Source organism: Pleurodeles waltl, chromosome 3_1, assembly GCF_031143425.1.
Source record: "Pleurodeles waltl isolate 20211129_DDA chromosome 3_1, aPleWal1.hap1.20221129, whole genome shotgun sequence".
NCBI lineage: Eukaryota > Metazoa > Chordata > Amphibia > Caudata > Salamandridae > Pleurodeles > Pleurodeles waltl.
The window spans coordinates 1586322066-1586348912 of NC_090440.1; the positions used below are offsets into that span (position 1 = coordinate 1586322066).

General features: G+C 48.4%; 1 protein-coding gene across 1 annotated transcript in view; it reads right to left on the reverse strand.

The window, feature by feature from the left end:
- Positions 1 to 26847, reverse strand: part of TNFAIP6 (TNF alpha induced protein 6) — a 258936-nt gene that overhangs the window by 173213 nt on the left and 58876 nt on the right. Inside the window, exon 2 of the mRNA XM_069225213.1 lies at positions 13553 to 13690. Within this exon, the coding sequence (XP_069081314.1) occupies positions 13553 to 13690 (138 nt within the window). The remainder of the gene's footprint in view (positions 1 to 13552; positions 13691 to 26847) is intronic.

The window sequence follows — 26847 nt, forward strand, 5'->3', positions numbered from 1 at the left end:
GGGATGCCATGGCCTCAGTCCACTCAATGTTCTGTAGGCCCTCCAAGTTGTGGATCAACCACTCTTTCAGTTGCAGAAGGGCATCAGGTATGTTGTTGATTTTTTGCACATCTGGGGAAGGGCTTTTTGTGGCATATACTCTGTCAGCAGTCTTCCCATCAGGGGCAAAGACTCAGGGAGGTTCGTTCCTTTCAGCAGTACTGCCCTCAGTGCCTGATGTACCTGTATATAGCGATATGTCTTAGCAGGCGTCAGTTGATAGTCACGCTGCAGGTTTTTGAATGGGATAATGTCTCCCTGGGCCCATAAGTCTCCCACCCATGAGAGACTAATTAAGCCCCATTTGTCAAACCCCAGTTGCTTTTCCAGTGTGCCCAGCTCTGCTGCATCCCAGAGGGGTGTGGCCTGTGTGACTTTGCCCCTTCTGCCCATGGTTTGTGTGGCAATGTGCCAGAGGTCTATTACTGTTGCAGTTGAACCATGAATGTTATCATGCCTAAGCCTACTGTAAAGAGCCCTAAGGTCACCCCTCCCCCGGTTGCATCACCAGGGGGGGATGCATCCATCTAGAATGCAGGCTCCCCCGGGGGGGGGTCAGAAGACCCAACCATTGACAGTGATCAATTGCGCCACCCAGTAGTTGTTTTGGATATCAGGCAAGGCTATCCCTTGTCATACTGTCCCCTCACAAGTTTGTATTGACCTATTTGTGCCGGGCACCAATTCCAGAACAATGTGTTGATCTTGCATTCAGTTGCCTTAAAGTATGAATTATGTAGTGTATATGGGGAGTTCTGAAGGACCTAGACAAAAAGGGTAGGGACATAATTTTAAGGAGAGCATCCCTGCCTAAGAGTGATAACAACAGGGACCTCCAATGTTGGACATTCTGTTCTAACCTTTCTAGTGGTGGTGACAGGTTGCTTACCTTGCCACAAAAGTGGCAAGGTCCGTGGTTATATAGAACCCGAGATAGCAGAACCCTAAAGTGACTATCTGCGCCTCACAGTTACAGGGCAGTCTTGGTATCTGATCCAATAAATTGTATATTAGGGATTTTTGCTAGTTGATAGGCTATCCTGAGCAGCGACCAAATATTGTGATTATCTTCATTAACCTGTTCAGGGTGTTTTCTGGATCCATCCCATATAGCAGAACTTCGGGCCGGATGTAGCAAGCATTTTGCATGGTGCAAACTGCGAAAATCGCAGTTTGCGCCATGCAAAATGCTCATCGCGATGCACATTCACATATTGCGAGTCGGTACCGACTCGCAAAATGTGAATGCGACTCGCAAATAGGAATGGGTGTCCCCTTCCTATTTGCGACTCGCATCGCGATGCCAAATTGCTTTATGACCGCGAACGCAGTCGCAAAGCAAGTCGCAGTTGCCACCAGTGTCACAATGGTGGTAACTCATTTTCAAAAGGGAAGGGGTCCCTATGGGACCCCTTCCCCTTTGTGAATGTTGCCAAAAAGGTTTTTTCAGAGTAGGCTGTGGTCCAATGGACCACTGCCTACTCTGAAAAAACGAAACCAAATGGTTTCATTCTTTTTTTTATTTTGCAACTCGTTTTCCTTTAAGGAAAACGGGCTGCAAAATAAAGAATAAAAACTGCTTTATTTAAAAAGCAGTCACAGACATGGGGGTCTGCTGTCTTCAGCAGGCCACCATCCCTGTGAGTGCAGGGACTCGCTATGGGGTCGCAAAATGCGACCCACCTCATTAATATTAATGAGGTGGGTCTTTGCGACCCCATAGCGAATCGCAGATGGTGTCTGAGACACTGTTCTGCATCCGATTTTGCGAATTGGAAATTGCGAGTCGCACCGACTCGCAATTTCCGATTCGCAAAATCAGAACTTGCTAATCTGGCCCTTCATCCACATATTATGATACTTCATCTTCCTAGTGATCATTTCACTGCAGACCACAGACCAACAAATCATGCCTGATCCTGGCTGTCAAAGGCTCCAGTGCCAGGGCAAAGATTAGTGGCAATAAAGAGAAGCCCTGTTTAGTACCCAGCTGAAGGCTAAACTCCCAGGATTTCCCCCCATTCACCCTCACCTGTGCCATTGGATAAATATACAAGAGTTGCACCCAGTGTTTGAAGGGTCGGACAAAGTCCATTCTAAAACAACCTCAAACATCCATTCAACAGTGTCAAACACCATTCTGACATCTAGAGAGAGAACCAGGGTGTGTTTTTGCAGATTGGGAGCCTGGCTCAGTACACCATGTAGGTGTCTCAGCTGACAGTGGTGCTTTGGTAAGGAATGAAATCCGATTCGCCCAGTTGGACCAACGCCTTAATCATCTTGGTCAGTCGGGAGGCCAACAACTTGGCTAGGACCTTAACGAGTGATATTAGCCTGTAAGAGGCGCAGTCGTCAGGTGATTTTCCCTCCTTATGGATGACCACAATAGTTGCTAGCCACTGGTCTCTAGGTAATGAACCTCGCTGTTCTCTCCTTAAACATACTCAGCAAATGACAAGCCTGTTTTTGACCATCAGTTTATAGAGCTCAATCAGCAGTCTTTAGGGCGACAGCCCTGCCCGATTTCAGATCGCGTATTGCCCATACTAATTTATGCTACGTTATTTTCTCTTCAAGGAAATCTCAGTCTGAGCTAGTGAGACTCGGTAAGAGGAACCACTGCTGGGGAGTATAACTGGGCATAAAGGTGGCAAATGCATCTGCCACACTTTATTTCTCACTAGCATGCCTTCCCTTGTCTTCACCTGTAGCACCCTTTGACTGGTCTGCTCCCTCTTGTCTGACCAGGCTAATAGCTTGCCCGCCTTATTACTGACTTCATACAAACGGTGCTTCGTGGTCCTATGGTTCACGTTGGCAGGGTCTGTTGCCACGTTCCTATATTTTTTCTGCTTTAGTAGGAGAGTGTGCTTGGTGTCAGTACTCTCCTGTATGATAAATTACTTTTCCTGCATTCGAATAACTTGTTCAAGCATCTTAAGCTTGGCCCGTTTTTCCTTCTTGTGTCCCTTGATTAGGGAGAGGACCTGATAATTACAGTTTTATATGCTTCCTATAGGGTCTGTGAGGATTCAACCGCATCTCCTTTTCCGTAAAATATTTCTCTGTTGCTTCTAGTAGCCCCTCCCTGATATAGGGCATCTTGAGATACCAAGAGTTAACTGAGACACCAAACGACACCAATTTGGGGAACTGATCTGTGATGCTTGCAGGTAGGTGATGTACCTCTGAGTAATCATGAAGCTGGTGGGTAAGGGCGAGAAGGTAACCGATGTGGGAAAGGCTGCCATGTGCCCCTAAGCAACATGTACATTGCTGCTCTCTGGGATTATGTGCCCGCCATATGTCAGTCGAATCAAGGGCAGTAAGGCAATCGGCCAACGGGTGGCGGGAGGAACCCACCAGTTTAGGGGGCCATTGCTCCCATTCCTCGCATAGTTTCGGGTTACAGTGCCCGCCTATAAGTAACTTTCTGTCCGACAGTCAGAGTAGCAGGGTGCATAAGTCAGGGAGCATGACGTGGAGGTGTGGCAGGACATAGACCGAGCATACATTAATAAGCACTCCCTCCAACTCCCGGTAATGGTCACATATCTCTCATGGGTATCCTGCCAGACTTGATGGATGGTAATTGGGAGTGACTTTTTTATAAAAAATTCCCCCCCGCCCCCTCGTGAAACTATTGTGTAACCTGCACAGGCCACCATTTTGTAGCCACATCTATCTAGTGCTTGGTATATGTTACCCTTCATTTTGGGCCTCTTGGAACAGGACCACATCTGGAGCCTGACGCTTGATGTATTACAAAATGCCCCTCCTTTCAATTTTCTGTCCCAATATATTAACATCCCAGGATAACATCTTCATAGCTGACATTTCAGCCCTGTCTCCCATTGTCTTGTGTGAACGAGATGCTCCTACAGCCTGTCAAGCCCACTGGACGACCCAGAGAGTGTGGCAAGGGTGCTGAGTGGATGCTTGTGTGGAACTGTAGTTTCAGTGCCTCAGAAAACAACCCTGTCCCCCCAAACAAACAATGATAAAACTCAGACCCCTGAACACAACCCCACCCCCTTCCTCTCTGCACAGCAGACATATAATTGCCTGCCACCCCAACGGTGCAGAGTCCCTGACACCCAGAACAAGTACTTAAACGATAGGCGGCAGTGATAAGTACCAAAAAACTGACTCTCCTTAATAGTCACATGTTACCAGGAGTCATCGGTCTCTGCCTGCAGCCACGTCATTCTCAGCGGCAACCAATGGTGAGTCGCATCATCCCAACAATAACTTTACATGGAACTGGCACACTGTGACTGAGATTACTTCTGTTGCCATCAGCCTCAGCCTGTGGCATCAAATTATTGCTTCTGTGACTCCTGTTGGGTTACCCCCAAGAAGCCTGTTGTTGTGTTGATTGTGGGTCACATCTCGCCTCTTTGTTTTCCACTCTGTGGTCTTAGTTGAAATGGTTACAGCGCTGTTGGTGGGACTGGTTCGTTGTTCATGCCCCTTTGGCCAGCCTCCAGCCATTGAGCCAGCCCCATGCTGCCTTTGGGAATGCGAAATGCCAGGTCTTTTCATCTGCCACTACTCTGCAAAGTTATGGCAGAGCCGCTTGTAGGAAGCTGGCCTGGTGTGTGGTGGGTACCTAAGATACTTACACCTTATACCAGGTCCAGGGTTCCCCTATCAGTGAAATGTAGGCAGTGTCTAGAAGCCAGGCTCCAGGCTTCCTACAGGTAGATGTGGATGAGCAGCCAAGGCATATCTGGAGACATGCAAAGCTCATGCAATACCACTGTAGTCACACAGCACTTACACACATGAAAGAAAGCACTCAGTGTAACAAAAATAAAGGTACTTTATTTTAGTGACACAATTATCAAAAAGTACTAGAAAGGCAACCGTCTAATAAGAGGTAAGTAACACACTAGATATGTACACTAGTAATCAGCAATAGACATAGAAAGTGTTAGAAAACAGTGCAAATAGCTATAGAGAGTAGTGGCCATAGGGGGAGCCCAAACCATATTCTAAAAAAATGAATGTGAATGCAGGACCCCCACCTAGGTAAGTGGAATGTGTAGAGGGGAGCTGAGGTAACTAGAAAACCCAAAGGTAAGTACCACAGTGCCCCCCAGAGACCAGAAAGAAAGGAGTAAGCTACTGGATTTCCCCCAAACCACCCAAAAGGAAGAAAAAGAAGATATTGCAAAACCCAGACAAGACTGCCTGAAGAGGAATACCTGTGAAAGAAGGGGACTAAGTCCAGAAATCACAGAAATGTCCGGTGGGGCCAGGAACCACTACCCATCCGTGGTTGCAGGAGTTGGTCAATGGTAGGACGAAGATGGTCAGCAATGCTGCCCTGGAGCCACAGATGAGTTCCTGAAGGATGCAGTCGACGCCCCATGCTGGATGGATGATTGCAGTTGGTTAGTGATATGGAAAAGCCTTGGCAAAGGCAGAAGTAGCGGTGAAGCAAAATTGGAGCTGACGGGGACCAGCAAGGTCCACGATGACTCAGCCAATGAGGGGAGTCCTAGGGGTCCCTCAGCACGGCAGAGAGTCCACAGAAGAAAAGGCAGTCCCCACAGGAGACCCAATTGAAGAGGAACCAGGAGTTTCAGAGGAGCCCAAGCAGCACAGTCCTGAGCTACAGGAGAAGCACACAGAGGGCGGTGCATCACAGGAAGGAGTGCTGGAGACTGGGGATACATGTATCCTGAAGATCCCTTGGAGGAGATGCCAACAAGCCTTGGTAGCTGCAAGAATACAGTGTACGGGGTACTGTCCTGTGTGGGAAGGCAAGGGCTTACTTCCACCAACGTTGGTCAGCTGGCAGAGAGGACCAAGAGAACTACTCTGGACCACCACCCGTGATGCAGGATCCAGGCAGCTCAAGATGAGAGGAGATCCACGCAGCCGGTCGTCATTGCAGTTTATGCCTTCAGATGCAGGGGAGTGACTCCTTCACTCCAAGGGAGATTCCTTCTTTCTTCTTGTGCAGACTGAGGACTTGCTGCCCTCAGAGGATGCACAGCTGGGGAAATGTTGCAGAAGCTGGAAGGATCCGTGGAAACAATGTTGTAAGCAGGGTCTTCGTCGTGGATGCAGATTGTCAGTTCCTGGAGGGTCCAATCGTAGTTCCAGCAGCCAGAAGTTGAAGTAGAGGTTGCAGAGTAGTCCAGCTGGAATCTTGCAAGCCGAATCAGAGGACGCACCCAAGAGAGAGACCCTAAATATCCCTGAAAGGGGGATTGGTCACCTAACCAGGTGACCACCTTTCAGGAGGGGGCTCTGTCATCACTGCCTGACCTGGACACTCAGATGCTCCCAGAGGTCCCTGTCCACCTTGGATTCAAGATGGCAGAACCCAGGGACCCTCTGGAGGAGCTCTGGGCACCACCCCTGGGGTGGTGATGGACAGGGGAGTGATCACTCCCCTATCCCTAGTCCAGTTTCACACCAGAGCAGGGACTGGAGGTTCCTGAACTGGTGCAGACTGGTTTTTGCAAGGAGGGCACCAAATGTGCCCTTCAAAGCTTGGTTTGTGGAGGCTACCCCCAAAGCCATGCAACACCTATTTCCCAAGGGAGAGGGTGTTACTCCCCTCTCCCAAAGGAATTCCTTAGGTCTGCCTTCCTGGGCTTGAGCTGATCAAACATCAGGAGGGCAGAAACCTGTCTGAGGGTTGGCAGGAGCTTGGGCTGCCCGGAAATCCCAGTGAGGCTGGTAGAAGCAATGCTGGGGGTCCTTTAAGGAGCCCCCCGGAGTGCATGGAATCATACTTCCAATACTTGAAACTGTATTGGGGTATGATTCTGACATGTGTGATACCAAACATGCCTAGGTTCGGAGTTACCATTATGTAGCTGTACATAGTTAGTGACCTATGTCAAGCAAACGCATAAAATGGCATCCCTGCACTCACGATGTTCAGGAAAATGGAACTGGAGTTTGTGGGGGCACCTCTGCTAGTGTATGGGTGCCCTCACACACAGGTACTTGCACCCTGCCCTCTGGGCTAGGAGGGTCTGCCATTAGGGTGACTTACAGTGAACTGGTGCAGTGACCTGTAGTGAAAAGGGTACATGTACCGATTGACGCACGCTGCAATGGCAGACCTGCGGATGCACTTTGCATGGGCTCCCCATGGGTGGCATAATACATGCTGCAGCACATGGAGATTCCCTGGTACCCCAATGCCCTGGGTACCTAGGTACCATATACTAGGGACTTATATGGGGGCACCAGTATGCCAAATGTGGGGTGTAAGTGGTTGAAGTAACAGAGTTTGAAGGGAGAGACCATAATCACTGGGGTCCTGGTTAGCAGGATCCCAGTGAACACAGTGAACACAGAAAATGGGGGTAACCATGGCAAGAAAGAGGGTACTTTCCTACATCGCTAGACTCAGACCATGAAGTCAGGAAAAAAACTGATGACTGTGTTGTCGAATTTGAACGGTGAGGCACGGCAGGCTGCCTGAAGGATTACATCACGGTACCTAAAGTTGAAAATGCAGGCAATAATTGAGTGAGGAGGTGCCCCCGGCCTGAGTAGAGTTCTTGGTTTCCCATGGGCCTACTCATCAGAGAAGAAGTTTTACAGGCCCTGGGATGTAGGACCTTAAGAATGAGATCTTCCATAAATATACCCACTGTCTTCCCAGGGACCCAGACCAATAGAATGTTATTTCTTCTGTAGCGTCCCTCTAAATCCTCCAGCTTTTCCCCTATGACACACACGGTGGTGCATAGGTCATTAACCTGTTTCATCAGAACTGCAGTCTATGCCATGAGGATTGTGATCAAGTCTACTGTTTCCTTTACTCTTGCACTCATATTTCATAAGTCTGCCCTGACTAGTGTTATCTCTGTTGAAACCGTATCGATTTTTGTCTCCAGGGATCCGCAAACCCTCTAGATTGCAGCCATAATGTCTTTGAGCATTAGCGCCTCACCATTCTCAGGGGACTGTTTTGCTGGGCTCTGCACTCCCTCCATCCTTGCTGTACCTGTTCCGTCATGGGGAGGGCGATTTCGTCCAGCTTCATCTGGTGGACCACCTGAGCCCTTCGTCTCCCTTCATCTTAGTCAACCTCTGTGATTGTAGTCAGCTCTGGGGCTACAGTGGTCGTTGCCGCTGCCAGCCAGGGGTAGCTCCCAAATGAGGAGCCATCTACCGCCTGTCGGTTTTTCCACCATCCACCTGCTGGCTGTCTTAAACCTCCTCCAAAGCCAAGCTCACTACACTCTGAGGCCAAGACTTGACGCCCAGTGCCAGTGGGCAAAGACAGTTCAATGCGCCAGGATAGCGCTCAACTCTCTTCGCTCTATGTTAGTGATTACTTTCTCTATGGGCAGTGTCTTAGGGAGCTGGACCCCCCAAACTCTGCATGCCCTCCACTTATATTCGCCTTCGCAAATTCTAAAACTGGGCTCCCTCCTGTAGGGCCCCTACTACAGTACTCACAGGTGTGTGGTGACTTCTTTGCATCACCCTCGCCCTGCTGGGAAGGACAGATGTGGAGGGTTCCCCCAGTTAGTCAGAGGATTCGTTTCTGGGGTTGGGTTCCAATTCTCTGGCTTCTTGTTGTTAGCACTGCATTAACTGCCCCTGCTGTTAGTCTGGAAAGCCCCACATGGGACCGGCCACTCCGCTGGGTCCACCAGGTATCCAAGCGGCCAGCGCCCTGCACCTCACAAGACCTCCTGGCTCCCGCCGCAGGCTGTCGACGAGACCACGCCCTAGATATGGGGGCCCAGCTGAATGCCCCTAATGTTCTGGCAAGCCACCACTGTCCATCGGCGACTGACCTGCATGGCACTTTCTGATCACTAGGGCACTTTCCAAGTCTCCTTCCAAGACCCCGGGGGACAGTGGCACTTGTCTACCTCCCTCCATGAAGGCTCTGGGTGCTTCCTGAAAATGGCCACTTGTTGATGGTGTTTCATGGAGGTACCTTACACCTGCTGACTGGTTTGCCGGTCATCTGGGCTCTGGATGCAAGGCTGCGTCATTTTCTACTGCACCTGGCTCCACCCCGCTGCTTGCGTTCGTTCAAGGCTTAATGGAACCTGAGTCTGTGTCGGCCCCCACTCTGGCTATTGTGGAGGCTGCCTTCTCTCGCTGTCGCTCGCGGGCGGAGTCCTCTTAATCTCCATCACCGTTTCTCTACTCAGGGCCACTGACTTCCACGTCACACCAGGCCATGTTGAATTGTGTCGGCTGAGTCCCACAAGGAGACACCTTCAAGAACCTCTCTGGTATCCCTGCAGCCTCCAGATTATGAACCTGCCCCGATGGAACTGTGGGAGGTTTATGGAAGGCCGGAATTTAGGGGATTAGGTGGGTGGGAAACAGGAGTCAGCCAAGCCCAGGCAATATAAAATTGAGGTGGATATCAGGTTACCAACCTAGAAATGACTTAGTGCCGCAGGGAAAGCTATTCTGCTATATACAGGGCAGTGGTGGCCGCAACTTTAGGAGGGAGGGAGGCGGACGGGGTACACACAAACACACACAGTCATTCTTTCACACACAGACACGCACGTACGCACGCGCATCCATTAACAACACTCATACAATTGAAACATGCACGCACGCACCAAACATTCATTTTAAAACATCACACACACTCATTCTTTCACTCACACATGCATGCACATCCATTAACAACATTCATACCATTCAAACATGCACGCATTCAATTTGAAACATCACACTCATACACACACACTTATCTTTGGCCTCCAGGTCCCAATAGGGTTGGGACTGCCGCCTTCACCTCAGGTCAGCCAATGAGGGAAGGCAGCAGTCCCAGCCTCGTCACAGAGTGGGATGGGGTCAGTGAGACTGCTGACTCCCCACCACTCTGTGACGAAGTGTCACTGATTGACACTCGCCCTGGGCACTTCAGGGCTTAAACTGAAGCACCCAGGGAGAGTGTCAATTGGTGATGCTTTCCTCGTCACCCAGGGGAGGGCCTCGAGGCACCTTTGCTGGGCTGAGGAGGTCACGCCCAGAGGAGCTGTGATCTTCTCAGCCCAGCAAAGTTCAGCTCAGGTGCAAATCGCGCATGTCTGCTCCTGGCTCTCTGACCTGATCATGAAGAGTGTCTGTTAGGCTGACCTTTGTTCAGCCTGACAGACACTCTTCATGGGGGACAAAAGGTGGGGGGGCGTGGCTCCTACGCCCTAAAGGACGGGCCGCCACTGATACAGGGGAAGGTGTAACAACTGACTGTTTAGCTCTAATATTGCCTTTAACCTAGAGCTGAAAAAGAATGTCTACTGGCTCTTAGAAATATGGTAACCAAGCATGCTCCACCTTGGGGCAAAGATGTGCACCAGACCCATCATTCTGTAAGAGACATAGAAGTAAGGAACCTTTACATTTCCTGTAGTCAGACAGTGAAGCAAATTTTACTTCCTTGAATGTACATCAATAGAGAGTTATGCTTTGTACGCCAATGATGTGACATCAGAGACTTTGTCAATGACATTTATGACCACTCTGTGGCTAGTTAAGTACACAAACATTAGCAAAGCCAATAGATACCAGCTGTAACAGACTGACCTATTAGCAAGGCAATGGTTTCTGAAATTTGTACCTGTGCACACATCAGGACACATGGCTGGAAAATTTGCAGTGGGTTTTCTGTGGGTCGTAATGCATTCACACGTGCGTTGTGATGCATGCTTGCACATGCCTCATATCTCAGCTGGCTAATCTTAATTTCTCATTCTAGCATGGCAGAAGGCTGTGCTAAAATGATAAGTGAAAATTGTAAGAAGTGTTTGAGAAGTGTATACAATCGATCTGCCTGGTAGCCCAATGCAGCTGCTGTGTCCTCATTAAATAAAACAATGATTAGGGACATGGAATTGTGGGGGGACATAGGGAGCAGGGGTGGGTTGAATGCAAGGAGCACATGTAGGGGTGGGAAGAAGCAAGGTGAGAGAGCAAGAAAACAAATGCACGCCCATGGACTGCTGATTGTAAAATACAGGAATGGTCCCCTAATCATTGAATGGAAATATGGGACACAGATCACTTAGAGAATAATAATGGGTTACAATGCAGCAGACACTAGGCTCTATCCAGAATATCCAAGTTAGGAGATCTCCGGGAAAAGGGAAAGATGATACCATTTGCATTACTCCAGAGGCACCATGAATTGAGTGATGGGCAATTCTTAAGATACGTCCACTTTTCATAAGATATCTCCACATGAGGAAGTTTTGACCAGATACTCTGAGTTACTTATGGAAGTCAAGGATGAGCCCTACTACATACGCATACCATTTCGCTGATCTATAGAACAGTTACTACCAGTGCTTAATCTGAGCTGGTGGTTTCCTGTGATTAGCAGTTTATTCCCATCAACTGCACTAATGACCGTCGACCACATTGGGTCCCTGTCTGTCTAATTTTAAGATGAGAACAACCACATTGTTTAATAATTCAGTATACATTAAAAATGAATAATTCTTGCCACCTATGCCTTTCACATAGTGTTTGCGTGACCTGGAATAGCCTGAATTGTCACACTTGTAGGCGTGCAATAGTTGTTTGCTGTACTCCTACTGTCATTGGCAGCACTGGTGGGATAATGGGTGGTTCAAGCTGCAGTGGCCTTCTGAGAAGGGCCCTGGCACTTATGTTTACTACAAGTTAACACTGTTTACTACTAATTGCCAATGCCAACTCCAGGCATTGAAAGCTCACTAGGAGCAAGATCTTGGTCCCCTAGAAGACAATGATAGCGCAGAGGCATGTAGACACCCTAGAGAAGTAGCCATCAGAGGGGGTATTCGCCTGGTACAGCTTAAAATCCTGCATAGCTCCTATTACACTAGAGCCCTATTGTACAAAAGGGGCAGAACCGACAATGATAGGTGTCTGAGGGGCTGTGAAAGAGTAGGGTCACTACTTCCCACACTGTGGGGCTTTGCTTCTCTCCAATGTTTTAGTAAACAAGTAGAACAATGTGTTTACTCAGTGACATGGATTGGATTGACCTTACACTGGGATATGGGGAGATGTGACAGTGCCCAGATTAGATCTACTCTTCTGAAATCTGGCCCTGATGGTGGCTCGACGTGACACAGTATGCTCCTGCGAAGTGGCAATGCCGCCAAGCCTCACAGCATGGTCCCCATAGCAGAGCTGGCTTCAGGGGGTTGCGACTAGTGTGGCCGTATGGGCGATGACCCGGAGGGGGTGGACGCTGACCACAGGGAAGGAGGTGGTGTGTTTAGCAATAACTTACAAATTAAAAGCCCCATAAGAAAAGTTCCATGTGCGCCAGCTGTCAGGCAACAATAAAAATGTCAAGATAAATCTTGTGATTTATGTTCCTGACAGAGAGAGATCAGAGTTTTGACCAGTGGCAGTCTTGACTTGTCATAAAGTAGTGCAGATGGTTAATATGCCTGCTGCAAAGAACAGATCTGTATTTTATCTGGATAGCTGAGTGGGTGTAGTAAAGCCAGCCTTTACCAGAGCTTTAAAACAAACGAAATTTATGTGAGGGAAGGGCTATGGAGAGATGAGGGACATTTTTGCAGGGTGATATTGTGGGAATCGGAAGAGGTCAGTGGGGGGGCGATTAAAAAAATTGTAGCACAGGGCGGCACCAGTGCTAAAGCCGTCCCTGCCCCATAGCATAAATCCTTGCATTTGGGCTGAGATCACTGTTTTTAAGGCTCGAGATTGCCCTAGAAAATTTGGAAAGATTTAAGCCAAATGGAAAGATTTCCCGGTGCAGGAAAAATGAGGCAAAAAACTGAAGGATAAAAATGTCTCAACTGAACTGCAAGACAATTGACATCTTAAAAACCAAGTAAAGAACAATATGACACCCATGGACACTAGTGAACCACCGTGCAGTTGTCGATGGATAGAACCTATGTACACACGGTGATGATACATGCCACGGAACATATGATCTGCTGATTTGCAAGTTGTAGAAAGTATGTCTGATGCTATGCTGGATGAAAAAGTTGATAGTTATTTAAAAAATGTATTCAATAAAAAAGTTATTTATGAAAAAGAATGTAATGGAAGATTGCAGCTCTTCCAACCAGAACACTGTGAGAACAAAATGCTTTTGGGCAGGGCAAACACATTAATATGGAGAAATGCCATTGAATCAAGAACAGACAACTGCGATAGAAAAAAAGCTACCCAATCACGAGCAAGGGATACATTTAAAATCCACTTTAAGTATATGTGAAGTATTGGAAACAATAGTTTGTCTACAAACAGTCTGGAGCTGAGAACTAACAATGACCAGACCACAGAAAGAAGCAGGCCTTATGTACAAAACAATACAGCCACTGTTAACAATAGGAGAATAACCCAACTTGAAATAATTCGGACCTGATTTGTCACTACTTTCTGACAGACTACACTCCAGTGTTTTAGCTACAGTTTGGATTAAAGGTGACTTCAATATCTACTCACCAGTTGCATAGGCAATACATTTGACATGCTCAATAGTTTATTTTCATTGTGCAGTTCATTATTTTCGTACCTATTTTCCAGGCTTGCCGCAGTTGCTCATATGTGGCTAGCTGCCCTCCTTCATAGTCACACACCGCTTTGGCTTCCTTGTAGGTGAGCTGATATTTTCCGCTGCGCGATTCTCTGTGATAAACCCCAGCAGCTTGTTCTGTGGAAAACAGGTATTAACAATCATTTCATTATCTTTAAGCCTTTACGCCAAAAAACAATTGCACAACCGCAGGCAATTGCTCAACCGCAGGCTACATGGCTTTACAGGAAAATTCACAAGGTATATTAAGATTACTTTTGGGATCACACCTGTGCATTCCCTGCTCCCTCTTGGTCCTTATCATGCAGTAGATCTTCCTGTTTTGTATAGGTCGAGTACACATGAATTATGTAGTTTGGAACTGAAAACATATCTGTTATTCCCCGCTAATAATAACCTTGAGTCTAGGCTCACTGATAAATCTATAAACTCCATGGATTAGGATAGTTGATTTAGCTAAGGGCTAGCGAGTCACAGGAGTGTTGCCTGGGTCATAAGAATGTTGGGCAATTTCTCTTTAAAGTGACCACTGGGAGACTGGGCGGTATCGCTGACGGTACTCTATGATACGCCCACAGAACCTAACACATTGAGAAATTCACTATCACCTCCTCTCCCAGCACGCAATGCCAGGCATAGGAGCTCACCTCATAGACTGAGAAACTGGGCCTAATGCTGACATGACATGGAGCTGCGGAGAAAACGTCGACTTGGTTACTCATGTGGCCATGTTACTCCTGCCCAAAACGTACTTTCCCTGGGATCGACTGTTCATACTGACAGTCATGCCCCAGAGAGAAGTGGGTATATGAGGACTGCACCAAAGAGTTATGTCTGTAGAGTGGGCCCAGCTGGTAACTACTTTGCTACGCAGTTCAGTTCGCACTAGCTCACTTAAAGTAACAGCGACAATTGTGCATGTTGTAACACTTGTGGCAAAAGACCCAGAGGGTCTTGCTCATCTTTATTAAATAGCCCTCACTCCGGACACGGTACTACGTCACGGAGCGGGCAACAAAGTATAGAAGAGCCCAAGTGGCTCTCCACACTATCTATTCTCTTGCACTGCTGTTGGATACAGTGGCACCAATTATGTGAGGCCTGCAGGCACCGTGGCCTTACGAAAGTTGAGGGGTGGGCCCTGCAAAGTACCTGGGGAGGCCCCTCTCCCCTGGACCTAGTCAGGGGCCTACTGCCTGTGCAAAATGTACAGGTGCATAGGGGGCCCCTTGGAGCACGACCCCCGCACATTGGGGGCCTTTATTACGCCACTGCGTGTAGCAGCACGGATCTCATGGTTGGAAACTTCCCCATGCACTCTTTCCCCTTGGGGGGGGGAGGGGGGGGCGGAGCCTACCTGCTCCAGATCAAATTATGCACCATCTACACGCTGTGATCATGGTCATTTCAGCGGAGGCCTGCTACTGTGATCTACTGAACAAGGTAGATTATTCTGCATTTTCCCTTGCTTACAGGGAGGAACTCTAGAGGATCTTACAAGAGCACACCTCAGCACCCAGCGACTGTCTCTCTGTTTTACTGAAACGTTCATGCTCTGTCACAGAGACATTTCAGGTTGTACTACGTGATGATTCCAGGAGGTTCATCGCATCAGCTCTCTCTTTGCTTTTGCACGTCAAATGTTTATGTACCATTTCAGGCCTAGAACCTGTTGGAAGCATCTCTGCATCTCTCTTGTTATACATCATCTCTTACTTTCTGTGTCATTTGTAATGCGTCAGGGCTGCACCATGAACCATTCCGTATTCCTTCACTGGAGGCTTGCCAGTATGCCATGTGCAAAAGTGTGGCTCACTCTGGCCTCAAATTACCAGGGTGGGGACCTTGCACAAACCCTTTTGTATGTTATTTTCAGTATCTTTCTTTTCACCTTGCCTCATAAGTGTGTCACTGTTTGAGACCAAACTCTCCCCAAGTGCACAATGTGGAAGAAATATGGCAGAACATTCTAGCTGCATCCTGAGCATCCAGAAGGGTGAAACCCCCACTACAGGACCACCAATCACAAGCCTTTGTTTTTATTTGTCTTCTAAATCCAGAGGAATAACCAAATTCATAAGAATAACATTGCTGATCCCAGAAACTGAATCCCAGGTGATAACCTAAATACAATGTTGATCGACAGGGAGACAAGATGGAACCCTGAGGAACCCAGTAATATAATATTGCAGGTCTAGAAAGAAACGTACACAGGCCTACTATTGTCTGAAATGTGGTATGGCCGAAATACAAGCTAGAGCTTTATGCTTGATTAAATAATGCCCCTCTGACCCATTGAGAAAGCACGAAACGAAAGCAACAACCTTACCTTCAGCCCTCCACCATTTGGAAGAGTAGCGCCTTTCATCACTTCCTGCGAGTTTCTGTAGTTAATGTAGTCTTCTTATGGACATCAAAATGCCCTAGAGTGAGCATCTTCCTAACCCCCTGGTTTACCTTATGGAATGCTCCCTCATGCTCTTTGGACCAAACAAAACTAGTCCTTTTTTAAGCAATTGCCTTAAAGGCTGTCACACACTGGCAGAGTTACAAATTAACTTTGAATAATATTCTGCCATGTTCAAGAAGGAGCAGACCTGGTTCGTATCACCTGGCACTGGTGCCTTAATGACAGAGTCAGCCAGCAAGCCGCTATCCCATGAAGAGCACTTGCTCGGAGCTCTACCATTCCCCCAGAATCTTCCACCTTCTTTTCTTGACTGTGATCCCCTGTATGAACCAAGGGTGTCAGACCCTGGTTGGGAGTGGGGTGCACACTGCTGGATGCCTAGGACCTTCATTCCTGTTCCGCTACTGCCTCGAAGATTGTGACCAATGCTGCACAGAGCCACCCAAAATGGCAGCCCCACTCTGCTTGTGACATAGGGACAGCCATAATACTAGCTGAAGATACCAACACAGAACAACGAGAGCCGCCTGCTTGCACAAGTGGAGCTTGGGGATGGATGCTCCTTTCCTCCCAGGCTGCCTACTGCCTGTTCACCTGAGATCGGAGAATAATTGGGGGACCGGCAATCCCAGCCTTAGGGCACTGACAGTAGCATTATACTGGCAGGGAGAGGCACACAATTTGATCCCCAGTCTACGACCCCTCCATGCGATGCAGAGGGACCCCACTGGAAGATGGTGTCAAGTTTGCAGGGTTACCAGGCTCCCCCCTCCTCTTTTACACCTCCTGCCTGCTCCCCCAGATGCCTCGGACTGCTACTTAACTGCCTAGGCTACTGCCCCTCCTGGGGCACACGAGGGTCACCGCTTGTGACCTTGGTGACTGAGGCCGCAAGAGCACTACCACTGACCCACTCACGTGCTAAGCCCTATTGAGTACCATTGAAGCCCTCTGCCTTCACTGGGTTGTGCCACACTGACCACTGAGACAGGCCCATTACCAGATTGGCTGCCCTATCACAGCTGGCCCCGCACTCTCTACATTATGCTATGGGTAACACACATAGTGCAAAGGAGTGCTCAATCCACTGCCCATATCTTGGGGGCCAACCCCAACTCTTAGGCCTCCTCTACATCTACTGGGGTGAGCCTGACACTAGTGATGAATGTGATATTCTAACTGCCATTGGCTACATTAGAAAAGACTTAGAAAATAAGATAAACTCTTTGGTAGTGGATTTCGGCCTCATATGGGACGATCGCAATAAAATGACTGACCAGGGATGCATGGCAAAGATCACTGTGTCAGAATTGGCCCCAGTTACGAAGGACATCTAAACTTACTGACATGGCTGATCATATTAAAACCCTCAAGGCTAGAATCAAATACCAGGAGGAGATGGCCAGGCGCAACAGCATTAGACTGGTTGGGCTACTGGAAAGCCTTAAAGGGGCTCCATGGTCGCCTTTCTAGAAGACTGGCTGCAGGAGGTGGTTACCATGGAGGTGGTTACCTCTCTAAATTCTATGCCCCCCAAAATAGAGCACAGGGTGCCAGCCTGTCCCCGACGCCTGGCATTCCCCCATGCCCCGTTGTGGTCCACCTTCTTCACTTTCATGACCGAGATTTCCTTCTCTGACAGCAGGCCTATACTGCGGAGCTCCTTCTAAGTGGAGAAGAGAAGATTTCCATATTTCCGTATTATACACTGGCTGTGCAGTGACAAAGGGCATCCTTTCTCGCTGTAAAGAAAAGGCTACAGGAACTATCTATTCCTTATGCCGTGCTGTTCCCTGTGGGTGCAACTCAACAGACAAACCATGTTTTTGACACTCCCGCCAAGGCCTGGAACTGGCTTGACAATTATAATGCCCACATTCACCGGCAACAAAAGCAAAGCACCTGTGCCCCTCGAGGCCCAAATTACCCCTTTCGAGGAGATGCAGTGCACATGCTCAACAATGCACCAGGCTTGGGCTGCAAGGGAAGAGGTTGTTGATGCTGCAGAGCTAGTGGGACAGCCCTCTGGAAGAGGGGAGATCGGAGCTTCCTCCTTCGAAGTTTCTGGATCTGGCTCTGAGAGTAACCCGGGCTCTGACCCCAGTGTTGACTTCAGTGTTGACCTTCCTCGAATTACGGCTAGACATTATATAGAGACTACACTCCCATTTTAGACCTTGCGGGGGAGAAAAAGCTGCTGGGACTGACATTCTGGATTCCTGATAGGTATCAACACAACTCACTGGGGCAATCCAATAATACCCCTAGGAGACAGAGTATAACTATGAATACGCAAAAGGATCCCCTAAAGGAGAAAAAAAATATGACTATTTTTCACTTGTGATTTAGCAGTAGATATATCTGCTAACCTTCCAATATACAATAACAAGCAGTACCTAAAATAATACATCATATGCAAGGCGTACTTCAATGTGTAGTGGTCAACTACAATTTATTAGTTACAATAGCCACTTCAATGTGTTGTGGTCAACTACAATGTATTAGTTACAATAGCCAGAAAAAAAAATACTTATTGCACAATCTAGGATCTACATCAATTAAACCAATGAGTCACACTTGCCAGTGGTAACAATTAGATCAATATTGCAAATTGCAGATCCAAGATCCAAAGTACCACGAGGATCACCCAGTAAAAAAAGTCCTTGGAATATCAAAAAAATATTTCTGTGAAGCAGAAAGAAATAGTTGTGTCGACGTTACGACTAAATCTTTATGCTTTTTTGTAGCCATTGTTCTGTAATGTATAGTTTTTCTATTCCTGACAAAATATAGGAATATCATTCTTGCCATACAAGCTGTGTGATATACGGCCCTAGATGACCTTGTCTTCAGGCCGGACTTAAGGATCGCAATTCACAATTACTTTACCGAGAGTGGGGGCACAGCATTCTCTCACCTAGTGGAATGGAAGGCATTCCATCTGGTCATCTAGGGGTATTGCATCACTAAAATGGTTCTGTTCAGGGGCCAGTTACATACTGAGGTCACTTGATAGGAGGTCCTATTAACAGAACTGGAGTTGCCATGCGTTGGCACCCACCCACCACACCATCTGCAACTAGAGAAGGAAAAGATTGTGACAAGACTAGGATGTTATTGGCATGACTGGTTAACACAGACCGGCAAAGCTCTCAGATCCTCCAACTGTGCAATGCCAACAACAGTGTGGCATATACCCAAAACAAGATCAATGAGATTTCCTTGGCATACTATGCCTAACTTTATGCCTGTTGGGGGAAGAATCTCACTTGGCCTGTAGATGACTATATCCTCACAGCTGAGACCAACAGGCTACACAATGCAACAGTGACTTCCTTGGTGGGAACCTGACACAAACGGATTGAATATCACATTTTGTTCATAATATGTTGATATCCTTACCCGTATACTAACCAACTTATTTAGAAAGGCCAAGGTCTCCCTCCAAATTTACAGGAGGCCTTACTTGTTCCCTTCCTTAAGAAGGATAAAGCTGATGACAGAGTGTCCTCCTGTAGACCCTTTTCATGCTGAAATATCAACTGTAAGAGACTGTACACAGTCTTGATGAATAAAATACTTCCCTCGTAGGTGACACCACTCATAAAGATCAATTGGACTTCATCCCTACTCGCAGCACAGTACTCAAAATCTAACAAGTGGTACACACAATATATGCATCATTGGATGAGCATCAAAAAGCTACTTTAATTGCAATGGATATAAAGAAAGCTTTTGATTCCTTATGCTGGGATTACCTATATATCACAATGGCAAGTATGGAGTTGGGCAGTGATTGTTTGGCTGGACACATCTGCTATACACAAGCCCAGATGTACTTGTGATGATTGACACTTTTATCTCGGAACTGTGACAGATTGAGAGAGGTACTTATCAGGAGCCCCTTTCCCTTGCACTCTGAGCAAGATGCCACTTTTTTTCAGGCTGTGGATAGACGCCCGCACATTTACATCTCCTTATATGAGGATGATGTTCTCCTTTACATCTGGGGCAAGCACTCAGACGTGAAGGGGACTTTAGAAGCTCTGGCAGATTTTGGTCACCATTCTGGCCTCTGGGTCAACTGAGACAAATCCAATGCGTTTCCATTGTATGTTGCGTTTCCACGGGCCCCTCACCCTGAAATAGGTTGAGCTCTCTATTGCGAAGTGGTCACCTTCTGGTACCTCAGAATCAGCATATATGACACAGAAACAGAAGTGATAGAGGGTAACATCAGGGTGACACTTACCTCCTTACTCCATTCCATACAGTCCTGGCTGTCCCTCCCTGTGTCCGTGATGGGTAGGCTGTCTTTATCAAAGATGACATTTTTCCCTTGTCTCCTTTATTACTTTGCTGCTCTTTCAATTCACCTCCCTAAATCTGTCTAAGAAGATGGATAGCCTGTTGATCAAACACATTTGGGGAATAGAAAGCTGTTGGATCACCCTGAACAAGCTACGCCTTCCCACAGAGGAGGGTGGATTAGCGGTACCAGACATGGAGCTTTTTGACCTCACAGCAGTACTGGAGAGACTGACATTGGCACAGAACAGATGAGGGATTGAGATTTGTCTCCACCAATGCCACCTTATTGACTTTACTGCCCTCACCTCAACCTCAGCAACGCGAAGGAGCTGAAGACCCCTTACTCTATACCCTCTGGTTCACATGGATCTTGGTGCTTCAGCCTACTGGGACAAATCTCCTGTATGTGAAAGACTTCATCTTGACAACCTTCTTAAACCTCCTGCATAAAGGAGACTAGCCTGGACTACATAACCGGGAGCGCAGGAGCATGACATCTCTCTGAGAATAGAATTCAAATGGGCAATTGTGGAACTTCCATGACCTGATGGACGATTTTGCCCTTCCCCTGCAGTACTTCTTTCTCTACGGCGCAGCAGCAGCTACTATTCAGCAAGCATGGGAGGGACTAAAACCCTCTAAATAGAGTTTCCTGAAGGATATCTGCAGCTCTGCTGGCCAGTTGAGACTGGACACTGTCCGTTGTAGGGCTCTTCTCTCCCTAACCAAATGCAAGTTTTTCACCTCCGAGACCACTGAACCTTGAACATGGGGAGAGAACTCACTCTAATGTCCTGACTGCTACTCTTCACACTTCCTGCAATGCCTGTTTCAAGCCTATACAATGCTACTACCTTCATTAGGTACACTTAACCCTAAAGCGATTCAATAGGATGTTGCAAGGGGCATGAGCATCTTGCTCAAGATACCAGCTACATGGGGTAAACTTTTGCCATATTGTTTGTGACGGCTGGACCCTCACATCTTTTTGCATAACACAGTATTCTGTGTCATCAATGCTACCACAGGCCGGACCCTAAATAAGACTCCGGCTGTCTATTTACTGGAGCTGTTTCTTAAACCCCAATACAAGACCATCACCTCTTAATTTGCTGATCTAGCTCTCATTCTAGCCCGGCAATACTTGTCCATGTTTTGGAAGTCCCCTACAGAACCTCCATTACATGGGTGGAGACTGGAGTTGTCCAAGTGGTCTGAATGCAAAAGTGCTCTGAGGAAACTGAAGGTGCAGAAGGGTCAGCGTAGCCCCAACCACACCAGGTAATGGACATGATATTGCAAGAATACCTGCTCATAGGTGAGGATGGCCAATACGCTCCATCTCAGGAGGGCAATTCTCTGATGAAGTGGTGGTCCCTGGCCAAAGGGACCCTCATCTGTCTGTCTACCATATCCCAACCAACCACCATATTCCAACTTCGTATGGCTACAATGGTGATGCTGTGTGTGACTCCAGTTATATCTTACCTCCTCCACTCCACACCACATAGATTCATCATCCCAGACTGACATGCCATGTCAGTGGCTGTTCGTTTACTTGTGTCCTTCATTTGGTTTCTTGTTTAACTGTTTCTTCCCCTAACCTCACTGTGATGCTACTTAGATTTGACCATCATTTGACCATTGACTCCATCTTGTTTGAGTGATTCCATTTGGTGTCCTGTGGCAGTTGTAGGCAGCGCAGGTGTTTTTTCTCACAGAACGTGTTTTTCTCTTCACCAGTACAAGATAGAACAGTGCTATAACATACTATGTGGTATGCGAAATCGATAAGAGTTCACAAGGCTGAGACTGTTATTATCAGAGGAATGTATGAATCTGTCTCAGAAGAAACACTCAGAGCCTGGCCAGCTTCTATGGGTGTTTTCGATGCAGATGAAGTGCAGCCAGCGTTTAATTTCATTACAGAGGGGAGAGTGTTTCTAGAACTCTCTTCTTGAGGTGTTTTAAGGTATAAAAGATGGGGCACTCAGACAGGAGCTCGCTTGTGGTATGGACGCGTTGCCCAGGATTGAATTGTGATCTGGTCTCCTGCCTGACTGATTTGAGGGCTCCCTCAATGACTTCAACTCAATAGGTGAAGTATTTTAAATCTTGATTATTTAGCTTATCTATACATGCTCTGTTAATGCACTGCGCATTTCTTTTTAAGTCTTGACCACTCAATATATGCATTTATCTTTGTATATACACATGTTCTGCTGCACTTGAGTTATATGCTTATTCTCACATATTTGTTTGACTTTTATTTGATATTTGGGAAGTCCCTTAATAAATTAATTATTTAGGCCAGTGCTTCCCAACCTTCTGACTTCTGTAGACCCCCACTTTATCACTACTGGAACCCAGGGACCCCCACTGAATCATTATTGGAATCTGGGGACCCCCTACTCACTCATTACTGGAAACTGGGGACCCCGGCCTAAACATTGCTGTTGATTTGAAAGACAAAACAATACACAACAAAATACAGAAACAGGCATTCATAAATCACATACACAAATGATAACACATTTTATTTAATTTGAAAACAAATATTAAAAAAATAAATAAAAGGAAGGCTGGAGCGTTTCTAAATTCAATTGAAGCCACACAACATCCATACTATATTCTGTTTGATGAATCTGCACTGCTCTCACAAATCAATCTGAGGACACTAATTTATTTTTTAGCCTCCAATTTCAAATTCATTGACATTTACAGTACATTTTAAAATATTAATTTGTTCATTTAGCCACTTTATTTATTACACTTTATTAATTTGTTAATATTATTTAATTTTCTAAGTAGTCGCTGGCCCCCTGAGGAGGCTTTGTGGACCCCCATAGGGTCCTGGACAACAGGTTGGGAACCACTGATTTAGACTAAGAGTGCGGACTTCTTTTGGCATCGTGCCCTCTTAGTTTAAGTGAAATCAATACATTTTCAAATCAAATCAAATCAAAAACATTTATAAAAGCGCGCTACTCACCCGTGAGGGTCTCAAGGCGCTAGGGGAAGGGGGTTACTGCTGCTCGAAGAGCCAGGTTTTGAGCTGCCTCTGGAATGCAGGGTGGTCCTGGGTGGTCCTGAGGTTGGCGGGGAGGGAGTTCCAAGTCTTGGCCACCAGGTAGGAGAAGGATTTCCCACCTGCCGTGGTGCGGCGGATGCGAGGGACGACGGCGAGTGCGAGGTTGGCGGAGCGAAGTTGACGGGTGGGCGTGTAGAAACTGAGGCGACGGTTGAGGTATTCGGGTCCCTTGTTGTGGAGGGCTTTGTGTGCGTGGGTGAGGAGCCGGAAGGTGATCATTTTGCTGACGGGAAGCCAGTGCAGGTGTCTCAGGTGGGCGGAGATATGGCTGTTGCGGGGTATGTCGAGGACGAGGCGGGCGGAGGTGTTTTGTATTCGCTGCAGATGTTTCTGGAGTTTAGCAGTGGTTCCTGCGTATAGGGTGTTTCCGTAGTCTAGGCGGCTTGTGATGAGGGCGTGGGTCACAGTTTTTCTGGTGTCGGCAGGGATCCAGCGGAAGATCTTTCGGAGCATGCGGAGAGTGAGGAAGCAGGAAGATGATACGGCGTTAACTTGTTTGGTCATGGTGAGACTTGTTTGGTCGAGGTTGCGTGCGTGGTCTGAGGTGGTAGGTGCGGTGCCAAGGGCCGTGGGCCACCAAGAGTCGTCCCAGGCGGACGGGGTGTTTCCGAGGATGAGGACTTCAGTTTTATCTGAGTTCAGTTTCAGACGGCTGAGTTTCATCCATTCTGCAACGTCTTTCATTCCATCTTGCAGGTTGGTCTTGGCGCCAGTGGGGTCTTTGGTGAGGGAGAGTATCAGCTGAGTGTCGTCGGCGTAGGAGGTGATGTTGATGTTGTGTTTGTGTACGATGTTGGCGAGGGGGCTCATGTAGACATTGAAGAGAGTCGGGCTGAGCGAGGAGCCTTGTGGGACGCCGCAGATGATCTCGGTGGGGTCTGAGCGGAACGGAGGGAGGTAAACTCTTTGGGATCGGTTAGAGAGGAAAGAGGTGATCCAGTCCAGGGCCAGTCCTTGGATACCGGTGGAGCGCAGGCAGGATGTTAGGGTTCGGTAGCAGACGGTGTCGAAGGCAGCCGAGAGGTCGAGGAGGATGAGGGCGACTGTTTCTCCGTTGTCCATCAGAGTTCTGATGTCGTCTGTGACTGAGATGAGGGCGGTTTCTGTGCTGTGATTGGCTCGGAATCCGGACTGAGAGGGGTCGAGTAGGTGGTTGTCTTCAAGGAAATTGGTCAGTTGCTTGTTGACGGTCTTCTCTATGACTTTGGCAGGGAAAGGGAGGAGTGAGATGGGGCGGAAGTTCTTTAGGTCGCTGGGGTCCGCTGTAGGTTTCTTCAGGAGGGCGTTGACTTCCGCGTGTTTCCAGCTCTCGGGGAAGGCGGCAGAAGCAAACGAGCTGTTGATGATGGTCTGGAGATGCGGGCGATGATGTCGTCGGCTTTGTTGAAGATGAAGTGTGGGCAGGGGTCCGAGGGGGCACCGGAGTGTATGGAGTTCATGGTAGCTTTGGTCTCCTCCGCGCTGATGTGAGTCCAGGCGTTGAGGGTGATGGCTGGGGTAGTAGGTTCTGTGGTGGTTGGCTGGGTCTGGTGTCCGAAGCTGTCGTGTAGGTCGGTGATCTTACGATGGAAGAAGGTAGCGAGGGAGTTGCAGAGGTCTTGTGAGGGCGTGATGGAGTTGGAGTTGGCGTTAGGATTGGAGAGCTCTTTGACGATGTTGAAGAGTTCTTTGCTGTTGTGAGTGTTCTTGTCCAGTCTGTCTGTGAAGGAAGTTCTTTTGGTGGCGCGGATCAGCTGATGGTGTTCGCGGGTGGCGTTTTTGAGGGCAGACATGTTTTCTGCGGTGTGGTCTTTGCGCCAGGCTTTCTCGAGGGTACGGCAGTTTTTTTTTTATTCCTTGAGGGTGTCTGTGAACCATTGAGGTTTCCTGGTGCTGGTCTGTCTTGGGAGGCGTCTGAGAGGTGCGAGGTTGTCCGCGCAGTTGGTGATCCAATGAGTGAGGCTGAGGGCTGCGTTGTTGGGGTCGGTGGAGAAGGTGGGTTGGTTGTCGCTGAGAGTGGAGCGAAGCTGTTCCGTGGGGATTTTGTTCCAATGTCTGCGTGGGATGGGTTGTGTGCGGAGGTGGAGAGTCTTGCGACTGAAGGTGAAGTGGACACATCTGTGGTCGGTCCAGTGTATTACGGAGGTGTGGCTGAAGGATATGTGGTTGCTGGCGGAGAAGATGGGGTCGAGCGTGTGTCCGGCGATGTGGGTGGGGGTGTTCACCAGTTGCTTGAGGCCGAGGTTGGCGAGATTGTCGAGCAGGGTGGTGGTGTTGGGGTCGTTGTTCTGCTCCAGGTGGAAGTTGAGGTTACCGAGGAGGATGTAGTCCGGCGAGGCAAGGGCGTGCGGGGAGATGAAGTCTGCGATGGATTCGTTGAAGCGGGCGCGTGGTCCAGGGGGTCTGTAGATGAGAGTTCCTCTGAGGGTGGTCCTGGGGTCGGTGTGGATCTGGAAGTGCAGGTGTTCGGCGGCGAGGGGGGTGTCTTCGGTGGAGGTGGTGATGTTGATGGAGTCCTTGAAAACAATGGCGATTCCTCCACCGACTTAGTTGGTGCGGTCTCTCCTGGTGATCTTGTAGCCGTCGGGGATGGCTATGGCGATGTTGGGGGCCGAGGAGGCGTTCATCCAGGTCTCAGTGATGAAGGCGACGTCCGGTGCGGTGGAGTCCAGGAGGTCCCATAGTTCAATGGCGAGCTTGTGGACGGAGTGTGCGTTGATCAGGATGCATTTGAGGTGGTTATTGGCGCGTGGGCTGGTGGGGTGCAGTCACGGTGGAAGGTGAGTTTGCAGGTGAGGCATGCGAAGGGTCCATGGGTGCGTTTGGGGTTGGCTTGGAAGCAGGTTCTGGAGCGTCCCGGGTTGAGAGCGTGGAGGGAGGTGGGGTCGTTCGGTGCTGCGGGGTTTGGGACTGCTGGGGGCCAGGGGTTGTGGCGCTGGGCGCGGTCCAGGCGCGGACGGGTGCAGACGGGCTTGCCTTTGGCGCGCCTTTGGCGTGTCAGCGGCCGCCATAAGAGGGAGGAGGGGGGGAGGAGGGATCAGCTGGAGGCGGGAGGCGGGGGGGGTGACGAATGGGAGCGGGCCGAGCGGGAGGTGGCGGCGGGAAAGCGGAGGGTGGGGGGACAGGTAGAGGGGGAGGGGAAAAAAGATAGGGAAGGGGGGATTACAGAGGAGGAGAGGAGTCAGGAAGAACAGAAGAGAGGGGTAGAAGAGTCAGGGGAGAAGAGTCAAGAGAGAAGAGTCAAGAGGAAGAGAGTCAAGAGGAAAAGTCAAGAGGAAGAGTCACGAGGAAGAGTCAAGAAGAAGAGTCACGAGGAAGAGTCAAGAAGAAGAGTCAAGAAGAAGAGTCAAGAAGAAGAGTCAAGAAGAAGAGGAGCAAGGAGTCAGGAAGAAGAGTCAAGAAGAAGAGGAGAGAGGAGTCAGGAAGAAGAGGAGAGACCAGAGAGGCAGAGGAGGGAAGTGTCCCGAAGATGAGCAGAAGGCC